Source organism: Catharus ustulatus, chromosome Z (assembly GCF_009819885.2).
Source record: "Catharus ustulatus isolate bCatUst1 chromosome Z, bCatUst1.pri.v2, whole genome shotgun sequence".
NCBI classification, from domain to species: Eukaryota; Metazoa; Chordata; class Aves; order Passeriformes; family Turdidae; genus Catharus; species Catharus ustulatus.
In genome coordinates, this window is record NC_046262.2 from 48,865,846 (window position 1) to 48,878,390 (window position 12,545).

The 12,545-nt window shown below is 42.6% G+C and overlaps 1 protein-coding gene across 5 annotated transcripts in view; it reads right to left on the minus strand.

Moving 5' to 3' along the window:
* Positions 1–12,545, minus strand: part of MAMDC2 (MAM domain containing 2) — a 101,659-nt gene that overhangs the window by 60,500 nt on the left and 28,614 nt on the right. For 2 of the 5 annotated variants that reach the window (XM_033084853.2, XM_033084857.2), the window contains 3 exons: positions 8,146–8,346; positions 7,448–7,578; positions 275–388 (listed from right to left, as the gene is read on the minus strand). In XM_033084853.2, coding sequence (XP_032940744.1) covers positions 275–388; positions 7,448–7,578; positions 8,146–8,219 — 319 coding nt within the window. In that variant the 5' untranslated portion in view covers positions 8,220–8,346. Of the gene's footprint in view, positions 1–274; positions 389–474; positions 582–7,447; positions 7,579–8,115; positions 8,437–12,545 lie in introns of those variants that run through there. The other 3 variants (XM_033084854.2, XM_033084855.2, XM_033084856.2) reach the window with 3 other exon arrangements.

The window sequence follows — 12,545 nt, forward strand, 5'->3', positions numbered from 1 at the left end:
GGGATTTTTAGGAAGAGGATTTGATAAAATACACCTTTTCCCAGCAAAAAGTGAAAGACAGAGAAAGAAAGGAGATTTCTGAGGCATCCTGCAGAAACCTGCGGAGGTGCCTGTGCGGGGGAGCGCAGACGCCTCCCCGCAGGGCCTGCCCATCACCAGCTGCCGGGGCACCGTCACCCTCACGGGAGGAACTCGGCTGGGCTGTTCCCGGGGAGAGCCGAGCGGTACCCGGGATGCCGGAGCCGCATCCCGGCGGGAGCCGCAGCGCTCTCACCTTCCCCGTGCAGCGTCCAGGGCAGATGCGCGTAGTCCCACTGGTAGCCGCAGGCGCTGTCCTCGAAGGTGCACGACCCGGGCGAGAGCAAGGCCGCCGCGGCGAGCCGCAGAGCTGCAAGGACAAGACGAGTGGCGGTCACGGCGCGCCCGGCCCGAGCAACGCCCGGACCGGGCGGGACCGGTCCCGCCGCGGCTTACCGTGAGCGGCGAGCAGGCAGAGCCGCAGCATCTTCCGTGCCGGGCCGGGCCGGGCCAGCACGGCAGGACAGCGGCGGAGAGAGAGCAGAGAGTGGCGGGGAGAGCACGGTGAGCGGCGCGGAGAGCGGCGGGGAGAGCGCGGCCGCCCCGGCGGGGCGCGGGGAGGGCAGCGCGGCCGGGCAGGCAGGGGAGGGACGGGGAGGGACGCGGACAGCGCGGGTGGGCGGCCCGTCCCACTCCCGCACGGAGCAGGGTAGGCCCCGGACCGTGTCCCCGGGCTGGAGAGGCTGAGGCTGGAGTGCCGTCCGGAGTGCGGGGTGCCGCCTCCTCTCCAAAGGAGCATCATCCCCCGCACAGCGAAAACGCGCTTTCTTATTTAAGTGCTTTTTCCCGTGTTTCAGCTTGTACACAGTGCTTTGCTGCTGTCAGCCCTGGGTACCACTCGAAGAGCTTGGCTCTGTCTGATGTACTCCCTGTCAGGTGTTCGTACACAACAGCAAGATGCCCAAACACATCTGCAGAGGACAAAAAAGCTCCCACCCCACAGAGCAAACACAGCAGGTAACACAGAGCTCCTGTGTTACCACAGCTTGCCCTTCTGTCCTTTCCTTCCACCAAACCTGTCCTTCCAGAGGACCATGGCAAGGTACCCTGGCACTTTTAGCTAGGAATGGTCCAGCAGCTGCTGAGATGCTTCAAGTACTGTAGCTCATAGGTTTACAGAGTAACTCAGGACTGAACCATGAGATGTCCAGTCCAAACCCTGCCCAAAGCAGAGCCAGCTTTGAGCTTAGACCAGATTGCTCAGCCTGGATTTGACAACCTCCAAGGCTGGTGACAACACAGCCTGCCTGGGCCCTGGCTGCAGTCCTGGGCTGTTTTTGTGGGGAAGGTGTTTCTTCCTTGTGAATGCTCTGAATTTCCACTGTTTCAGCTCTCCAGTCATGTGCCACTCTGATGAGTCCTGATGCTGCATTTCCTCTGTCCCTTTCCTGTCCTTAAGAGTGTTGCCAAAGTCATCTCTCTTCCCAGCTGAACCAGACTTGGCTCTGGAGCCTCTCCTCCTAGGACAGCATCTCCAGGCCCACTGCTTCAGGGGCCTTCCCTCACCTCACATCTCAAAGAGATTAAGATCACTTAATTTGTTGCATTGCTAATACTGAAATTCTGAATTATTCGTCTGTTAGGGCTGCAGACACAGCATATTTTTCAGATCTGACTGGTGCCACACTGTAGTACTTAGAATACAGACTTTGATTTTATTACTATGCTGTAATATGAAAGCATTCAGTGAATAGGACCACCAGAGACCTCTTTTATTACTCCCCAGGACCATAGAGGACTTCCAGCAGGAGGGGAATGCATGCAAATTATTTCTAGGGAAGCGATGGACAAAATCTCACCTCACACAGAGAATAAGGAGAGTTTGATCCTCTGTGTGTCCTGTGCAGGCAGATAAAGAATGCCTGCTTTCTAATGCTTCAAATTCTGTTAGAAAGTTAATTCTGGCCAATTTTAGTACCTCCATTAATTAATTTCAGTACTAAGGAAGTTGATTGGCTAAATTTCTCCAGCAGCTTTGACACATGGCCGTTTTTACACATAACTGGTGCATTCACTGTCTGGAATACATGGTTTCTGAAGAGCTGATGGCACAAATAGCCAGCTAACACTGATGATTCACCAATACAAGCACTCACTAAGAACAGCTGAAGTGGCTAATGCCCTCAGTTTTTTCCTTGCTGTTATCCAAGATGTTCCATCTCTTAGCAGAGATGGCTTAGCTGCACGTCAGCCACCAAAGTTTACAACAATATGTGTAAGCTGGTTTTTAAACTGGTGCCTCCAGCATGTTGCAATCTCTCAGGAGCCAAGGAAGTAACAGATGTCTGCGAATGAGATGACATTAATATTCCTGAAATTCGTGTAAAACGTCAGAATGGCCCACTACACTCTTTTCCAAGAACTGTATAGAATATATTTGTCCTTACTCCTTTTGAGGCAGGGAATGCTGAGATCTAGGATAAGGCAGAGGGCCAGTGACACTTTCTGTCTATTCCTATTACTAAGTGAGCTTGCTTTAACTACAAAGTTAATCCACAGGATTTGACTTTTATCAATTTGACTCCTTTCATTTTTGCAGATTAACTGGAACACCAGAGAAGCAGAAGAGTAGCAATTAAAGTCTGAGCTTTTCCAAATTCTCTGCACAGCTACAGATACTGTTCTCTCCAGTGCTGTGCTTTGAAATCCTGGAAAATACATTTCATAAAAAGACCTCTTTGCATGCCTAGGCACATCCAAATTTTCCACTAGTTCTCAGACATTGGACGCTGGTACTGTTCTCAGTTGGAAAAGGACATCAGGACTGGAAAAGGAAACAAGGTTTCGTAGCACCTTTCAGTGTTCAAACTTCAGTCTTCTCATATACATGTTCTAATATTATTATTTTATGCTTTATATGCTTTAATGGAACTATAATCATGCAAGTGTACTTAGCACAAAGTCCTGGCATCTTTTTCTTTTTATATTTATCTTTCATAAGAAAAATACAAATAATTTGAGCCAAGCTCATCTAATCTAATTTTGCTTTGCTATATCTATATTTCTTATGTCCTTTGCCCATTGTGTCCTGTGCTTCACAACTCCAGTTGATTCTGATCTTGCCTATGAGTCAGTTTCTGCAGCTTCTGTCTTCTCCATTCTCTGGAAATATCTCATGCTGTAGGAATACTTCCACTGGTAAAGTACTAGCAGCCAGTGACCGTGCTGGACATTTCTGCTCCCATATGGTTTACCATTTGAGGGTGGGTTAAGAGAAGAAATGTACCCCTGGGATGAGCAGGAAAAGCTCCTGGCAATATTATTTCATTTTTCTTGTTGCTATCACATTGTATATTTAGCAGCAAACTGCAGCTTCCAGCTGAGGTAGTGGGGAAAGCTTTTCTATTGCTGTCTGTGGCAAGAACCACACCTGTGTATCAGCAAAGCAGGTACCTCTGTGTGCTTTTGGGGGTGGCTCAGGGAGAAAATTTGTTCACATTCTGTAGAACTGGTTCTGTATAACACTTTGGAATGCCCCGCTTTGCACAGCCTGACATGGCTCACTCCTTACACAGTGCACGTATTTGTCATTTGTTCCAACTTAGGGTGTCTTGATTCTGTGGATTTACTCTTCTGTGCACTGAAGATGCACCTACTAATTGATGTTCTGAAAATTACACATGGAGACCCGTGGAGCTCTCTACTACTTCTAGTTTGCTGAAGTTTGGTCACTGATCTTAAGGAGCACCTGGCTTTGTTAATGGAAATTGCATTTGGTCCAGTGCTGGTCCATCTCTTGAGGCTCAATGAAGGGAATCCTGCTGTGACTGAGCTTGGCATGACCAGCTGCTGCTGGGGGCTGTGGTACAGAGCCACAACAACAGACAGGAGGGGGCTGATCTGATTTATATGTCAAGTCAGCATTTGCTGTATATATGCATATATATGAGATACGGGTATGTCTGTAAGTAGTGCTGTACATACAGATAAGAATTTAATTAATGGCTGAACTGAGAAATCCTTAAAAAAATTCAATCATTCTTAAATATGCAGACTAATCATATTAGGAAAAAGACGAGGAGGCCAATCTCAGAATTAAAGCTGTGCATGAAGACACCACTCAGTAAAGCTGATTCTTTGTAAGGGGCAACAAAGAGACTACAGGAACCCTCTCTTACATTAAAAGTATTATCTTATATTAGAAGAGTCAGGCTACTTTTTGTAACTATAGTATTATTTTACTAAGATTATACTTTTTTGGACCTTGTCTTGCTGTAAAGGAAAGCCAGCTGCTTTAATGAAGTGGGCTGTTGCTGTACATCATCGTGGTTCCATGAAGAAGAGTAAAAGAAACAGCCAAGAATGACACCTACATGTGAAATAACTAAACAAGTAAAATCCCAGTGATCTGTCACTTTGTAAAAATCTCTTCTGGCACCAGCAAACTGCAACTTCCTCTTCCCAAAAAAAAGGATAAAAAATACCAACCAACCAACCAAAAAAAACCCCAACCCCCCACCCCCTCCCAAAAAAACCAACAACAAAAAAAACCCTCAAAAAACAAGCAAACAAACAAAAACCCAAAAAACAAAACAATAAAACCCCAAAACCAAACCAAAACTAAAAACCAAACCAAACAAAAAAAACCCCCCAAAAAAACCACAAAAAACCCCCAACATTCAGGTGCCAGAGAAATAGCTAGCCACAAAATCCTCAATTTAATAGCTAATGAATGTTTTACTGCTCTCACATCTGAGTTCTATGTTTTTGTTGTTGTTTTCTTTTTTTTTAATCAGACAGATACCAGATTATTGGAAATGATTGATTCACCATCCCTGGAGGAATTTAAAAGCCATGTAGATGTAGCTCTTAGGAACATGGTTTAGTCAAGGAGCTGGCAGTGTCAGGTTAGTGGTTGGATGATCTTAAAGGTGTTTTCCAACCCCAACCATTGTACTATTCTGTGATTCTGTGACTGGACTGTACAGTATCTAAACATTGTCTGCAAGGCTGAGAGTAGGCCTGCTGGCCATGTAATGGCCCCTGAAAGCCACTGGATGTTGCTTTTAGCTGTAAATTCTGTCCTTTTCAGTCAACAGAGAGTGTACAAGTCACTGATTTTGCAGTTGGTATAAGTGATCAGGAATGTCACAAGAATACCCATGCTTGATCCATCCTAGGGCATGCAGTTCTACAAGACTCCTTCTACATCCCACACCACAAACTGGTCAGCCTTGTGCAGAAAAGGAGGGCTAGTAGGTAGGAGCTGGAGTAGCCCCATCCTTGGCAAAGCAGGAGGGCCAAAGTGAGATGGACAATCTTATAGTCATGAGAACTGCAGGTGAAAAAGTACCCTTTCCACATGCATGCATGTTAGGGGGTTTCTTGGCATAAATCCAAGCTAGAGCATCTTGTTAGCCTAACAAGAGACAAGAATCACCACAACAGAAGACCTTGTGAGGCAAAGCTGAGCCCTTCTGTGCTAGAAGTCCCCTGATGCTCTGCTAGAGATGAGCAGTTAGGAAATTAACTCAGGAAGACGAAGGAAGAAATATTAATATTCCATATTTTGGGTTTTGAGGATCAATATTCAAGGAGGTTTTGGTTCCTGGACAAACCCACAGAACTACAGTAAGATTCAGGAATTTCAGGACTATTACAGCAACTCAGGTGAGAACAAAAACAAATGCTTCAATTAAAGCTGTCCTGAGAGTGTGCAGTTACTAAAGGTCAGTTATATCTGGATGAAAAAACAGCCTTTGCTGTTCTACATGAAAAGATGAGTGTAAATAAGTACAGACACCTGATATGACTCTTGGGGTGTCCTGTGCAGGATCAGGACCTGGACTCCATGATCCTTGTGGGTCCCTTCCAACTCACTATTTTCTGTGATTCTGTGAAACATAGAATAGGGACTACTTGCAAAAATATAATATAAATATTAATTCCAGCACAAGAATATTTTTCATTTTAAATGGGATTCACAATACTCTGAAACAAGATGTACTACAGCAGGCAATTGTACTATGATTATCAGTGTAACTCTAGCTTGTAAATTGGGAAGTTTTCCCATGAAGACAGAATTCCAGGAGAATCCAGATGAGCACAGGATAGAAGGACATCATATATTTTGAACTGGAGAGGTTTATCATTTACTCTGCAGAGAGCTAGAGCTAGGATTTGGTTTAGGGCCAAGGAAATCAAAAATCTGAGAGCTGAAATACCAGAGACATCTTGCTCAGCCCAAAGACCTGGGATGGCAGCTGGGATCAGGACAAAGACGTAACTCAGTACACATCTGGAATCATGAACAGGTGTTATCCCTGCAAGGATAGCCAGTTTAAAGATAGGGTTTGGGTTAATTATCTGAGGACCACATTGGAGCAGTGTCCAATTGACCAAAGTAAGCTGTCCTTTTCAATATAGACTACCTGTATTCTGCTGCAAATTGTAGCTCTGAAAACAGAAAAGTTTTTTTTTTTTCTCAAAATAAATTTCAAGTGCCATTATTCTCTTTGGACATTGAAGAATGAATCAGGAAAGAGAAAAAATTGTAAATAAAAATTTGTAATCCAGAAATAACAAAATACTGTGGACAGTAATTTGTACCAGATGCTACAGCGTAGATGTAAAAGTAAATATAATTAGGCCTATAACATCAAATATGAGCAAAATATTATGACTGACTGATTCTTAAAAAGTAGCTCTTACTTATGGTAATGAGCAAAAGCCACTGACAATTGCAGAAAACATTTCCTATAGAGGGTGTTCCTTTTCTTTATTTGTTCTGTGCTTGTAACAATATACTTTCAAGATTTCTTTGAGATATCAGCTGCAAAAGAAGCAGGGGAATGCCCAGCTGTCCAAAAGCTATTTCATGATACAGAGGACTGCACAATGAAAAAAAAATTGGGGTTGCCATGGTAAAATATTATTTGTGTACAAATACATGCCCTGCAGACAGTTTCTCCCTCAGATGACATTATTTTTGCAGAACTTTGTAGAAAACAGAGGACAAAGCCAAATATGACGATATGTGCAGAGATGGAAAATGGGGGGGTAAAAAGGAAGTGAGACAAGAAAAGGAAGATTTTTTCAGTACTACTGAAAATCATTAGTGCCTATGTTCCAGAATTCGGTGAAGTGGACCTGATGTACCTTATCTTGCTGTAAAGTAGCTTTCCAGGGGCTTCTTGATACTGAAATAGGGCAATGAACCCCCTGTCAGGGGCAAAATTTCTGCCCACAGAACTAGCAAAAGTCTGCAAAGAAGGGTTGCCCTCTTTAAGAGAGACCTCCTGTCACAGAACTAGTTCAGCTGTGCCAGAATCTTTTCTGTTTCTTGAGTCAGCAAAGACCTAGCAGACACCATGTAAGCATTTTATCCTTGGGTATTTTAAGTCCTACAGCTGGAAGCTACTGCACTCACCTGGCTGCTGGGCTGGAATTTTGTGTGGCTTGAAGTCATGCAGTACTGCAGCCCTTATCTGGGTATCTCCTGCTGCCTGTGTCAGACCTTCCTCTTTGCCAGCAGTGAACCATCTCTTCTGTTGAAACATGCTGAAGACAGCAAGGATATGTACATGTGTACATAAATGAAAGACATGCTCACAGCAACAGCGGTCCCAGTTGCAACATCAAACAGGAAGTGTGAGATTTTTAAAAACACAAAAAACAAAACAACCAAAAAACAACCAACCCACCACCACAAAAACAAGAGAGCTAACATGCATATGGCATTTTTGCCTGAAAGAGCTATGGTTGCAGCTTTACAAATTTGTAACAAAGTGAAGAATACTCTTTATTGCACAACAACTGCAAAGGGAATCAGGACATGCACTCAACTAGCTAGAGATTGCTGAGTATCACAAAAAATACAGCTTCACTTTTACTACCCTCCATAGGGTTGTAAAAAATAGTTTTACAGCTATTTTTCTATTTGATATATAGCATAAATATATAAGCCACAAGATAAATATATATTTAAAGCTGTACAGGCAGGTATTGCCACAGGGGACCCTAGCCTACTCACGTTAAATGCCAGCATTTCAACAGATTACACGCAACAAAGAAAAATCTCTGTAATGTATTACTTACTTTGATTACAGGTCATAACTTGTTAGCTACCTGATTAAAAACCTGAATGGCAGCTCCACAGTATTCCTGCATAGCCAGTTGATCTGATTTTCACCTTGTTCCATGGACGAAACTGGCCTCTTGTTTACGTGCTACACCAATTTGTTCTTATCTGCAAATGTTGTGGCACTCAAGCAGTTGTTGAATATCTTCAGTGCAGCATTTATTACAACATTAGGGGAAAGGAAATTGCTGGAACAAGAAAGGAGAGAGATGAACACTGTGGTTGTTGTTTGGAATCATCCATTTCATTCCTCAGCAAGAAGGCAGCATGCTAACAAGCTCAGATGTTTAGATATTTAGTGTTGTCTAAACAGGTAAAGTCTGGATGGCATTTCATATTCCAGTTTTATACTTCAGTCTACTTCCTTCTTGTTTTCCCTGGGGTTGGTGTGAGAACAAGGTGGTATTTGGCTTCTCAAACTGAAATTGTAGCCCAGGTTAAGAGAGTATAGGACCCAAATAAAGGACACAAAGATGCAAACCTGGGAGGTACAGAAAAATCCCTGTATATTCTGTTCTTCAGAATGAAAGAGAGAGTATCACTTGTCATTCCTGATTTGCTTTCCAACCAAAAAGCCTTGCCAATTTGTAAGTCTGCAAGGACAAAAATGTCTTCCACAGGTTAAAATATTTGCTACCTAGGAATTATTAGAGACTGTTGGACATTATGAATGCTTCCAGCTTGGCAGAAGGAATGACTGACGCACAGTGATCTCTCCAAAGAAAAAAACTGAATCTAGAAACTTTAGAAGTTATTCTTCTGGTTTTTAAAGCTAATAAACAAATGAGGCCATTTCTTCTCAAGATTTTTACTTAGACAAAAAAAGTAAAGACAAAATTACACCCCTTCTCATGGCTGTGGTTTTGCCCTGTCAGCTGATCTGTGTGTGCACCCTGGCTATCTCACACCAGATGAACTGTCAGATGAGCAAGTAGTGCTCTTTGCACCAAAAGCTGCACATCACAGTAAACAAGCAAATTTCATTTGTCAGCAGAGATACAATTTTGTGGCTTTCTTGCAACTATGTAGAGGCAAAAGCAGTGACTGAGGATTACAGTATGTCAAGATCCAAGGGGGGAAATGACTAATAATTAATGACAGTGGATATGAGGTTTCCACAACAATGTGCTGTCGTGGACTGGGTCCTGTGACTGACTTACACAATACATGTATATTTTTTTTAGTTGTGTTGTCTTCTGGTTAGGAATAGCCCATTTTTTGTTCTAGCACCATGACAAGATGGGTTCAATAACTAGCAAGCTGCCAGACCCCCTGTTTCCATCAGTTTCTAGACATTGACTGTTACTTGTTCTGAGACATGCAGGACTGCCTAAACTGGTTTTTTTTCCCAAGGTGAAATCTCCCAGAGAGGTGTATGATTACATTGTGCCAATATCTAAAGGCACCTAGGGAGCAAGCCAGAATAAGGGTTGAGGAGTTACTCAGTTACAGGTGGGCTGGCAAGAATTGGTCTGGTGTAAAGCTCCAGAGCAGGGCTCTCACACAGATTTTACAGCTGTCACCGTGACATAGCAACAACTTCATCAGCTTCCTCAGCCTGACTGAGCCACTACTCATTGCTGTTCCATCTCCCCTAAGCCTTGGGCTACTCACTTCTTTGTCCTGACCTGGTGTTACGAGAAGGGAGAGCCGGGCATTGTCAACACATCATCTCTAATTAAATTTGTATTGATCTCCTTCATACCTCTCTGACAGTCTGGAACTCATCACCCCAACTGACAGCTTGTGAATAATTGTATTAATTGATGGTGCACACTAGTCTCAGTTATAAGACAGCTAACTGTGACACTTAGCTCACCTTCTGCACAGCAGTGATGTCATAGGCTAAAAGGACCACAGAAGTGTATGGGAGAATAAATCAGAGCATGTTCTGCTGCTATTTGTATGGCATTGTGCATAATAGGCTAAAGAAATCTGATGCTCCCGTATTTTAAAAAAGAATTCTTTCAAATTGGTTTATCAGCTGGGATTTCTCCCTGTAATTTCTTTATGAATAAGCCTTTCTAAAATTTACCATGAAATGTGTTTTGGACTATATTTTTATCACAGATTCACCTCACAGAATCTCAGAGGTTGGCAGGTATCTCTGGAAGTCACTTAGTCCGAACCCCTGCTCAAGCAGTATCAGCAAATTTACCAGGACTGTTGTTCAACTGTCATACATCTCTAAGAATGGAGACTCCATCACCTACCTAAGACACTTGATGCACTGTTTAATTGTCCAAACCCAAAAATTTTTTTTTCTTCTTTTCAAGTAAAATTTCCCCTATTTCTCTTTTTTCTCTTGTCCTGTTATCAGGCAGCATTAAAAGAGTCTGGCTTTATCAACCTTATTCCCTCCATCAGGTGTTTGTACACACTGAACTACACTGTCTTGTGGTAACTGCAGTCATGGTCCCTCCCAACATTCATATTCCCAAGTAATTTTTCTGTGAAATTAACAGAAACAACAGAACTTCTTTGGCTTTTCAGTTACTGATGTTAGGAAATCATCATCAGTGGAGTCCAGAAAATTCCTGAATTACTTGTGCTCTATTGCATTAACTCTGCAGCAGATACCAGGGTGGCTGAAGAACCCCCTGAGGGCCAGGGCAGGCGAAAGTGAAGTTTCGTCCAGCTGTCTGAAGACCTTATCTGAAGATTTTCATATCTTCTCTAAGCAGATCCTCTTTTTCCCAAGAATGTCTTCTGTAAAAGACACCTTTCTAAATGCCCCTCATGTCCACCTGCCATCCAAGACAGTGCTCCATGCACTCCAGCCTTGTGTGAAAGGCAGCTCCATCTCCTCACTCTCCCAGGCTGTCCTTCCTAATGAATCTTTTTCCCTCCATCACAGCACTCCAGCCATGTGAGCTGTCCCAGTGTACCAACATGACTGCAGTGAGGCTGTAACCTTGCAAATGCACACAGATTTCTAATTTCTGCTGTTTGCTCCCCAGGCTGCAATGGATAATTAAATGGTAGCTGGTACTTGCAATTTAACTTATGAATTCCAAAAGAGAGGGTGAAAAAATAATCTCATTTTAACCTCTATTTCATCTTCTACTATAGAGTCTTTTAGGAATAAAAATACTGCAACCAAAAACCAAGAAACTGAGATCTTTTCTCCAGCTTAACCCAAAGACCTGTGGAAGTACTAGGCTTTAGATGGAAACAGCAAAGAATGCAAGGGAATAATTGAGTACTACAGCAAATTACTTCTTTAGATTTCCCAAATTACTTCTTTTGTGGAAATAATTTTGTTTCAGTTTTAAGTAACCTGAAAGAATATGTTGTGTCTGACTTCTGTTTTGGTGCCAGTCAGAAAAGGGTAGAGAGAAAGGAAACTCCATACTGGCTTGTGAGACAGTTGTTAGCCAGGGAAGAATTTCAGGACCTTGAGAGCCCACTGTGGTACTACAAGCTGAGGTGCCTCAAAGGGATAGTGACATAGACACAATGACACCAGATCACATCAAAAACCCTTTCCCACATGGATTAGGGAGCTTGACACTCAAGGCAAAGGGATGAGCTGTGCTGCCCTTGGGAGGCGGAAGAAGCAGCACACATCTTTGTTCACCAGGCATTTCAAACACCTTCGTGGTGTTATCATATACTGGGCAGTGATTTCATGAGATTGCAAGAAACAGGCAGAGTGAAAGAAAACTGTTAGAAAAGAGAGGAATACAAAGTAGTAGGATGGGCAGGGAGGTCTAACCTCTACAGGACAGCAGAGCCAGAAGAAGATGAGATTGGCTGCAGGAACAAAGAAATCCAAGCATGTAATGCAGCTACTTTTCATGACTTATAATCACATATTGTTATGTCAGCTGGCAATTGTGATATTTGCTGAAAAAACCCCAGACTGGCTTTTGAACAAATATTAAAATAGAGATATTTCTGTTGTAATGGAAAATTTTAAGCTTGCAAAAGAAACTTGTGCCACAACAGTAGCAACTGTGAGCAAAAGCAGATGGAGAATAATGCTGAATGGTAAGTTTCTTTCAAACAATCACCAGAGGTTAAACTATCTTAGATGACCATAGGGACCATTTAACAATGCCCAGTTTTAAAAATCAATACATTGTAGTAATTTTTTAAATTCAGTAACTTCTTGCTTAATCAATACAAGATTTGCAATCAACTCACCTGACAATTCTGTTTATCTGCTATTATTTCCTCCGCTACTACTGTTAATTTGAAATTTGATCTCTATGCTTTTAACTTGAAAATTTGTCTTATCTATTTCATAATACATTATGATAGCACATCAAAATTTTAAATGGCAATTATAGATACCTCTATAATGTAAAAATCAGTTTGTAAAACAAAACATGAGTGATTTGAGCTCAGTTTAATTGGACACTCTAGGAAAGGCACAGAATGA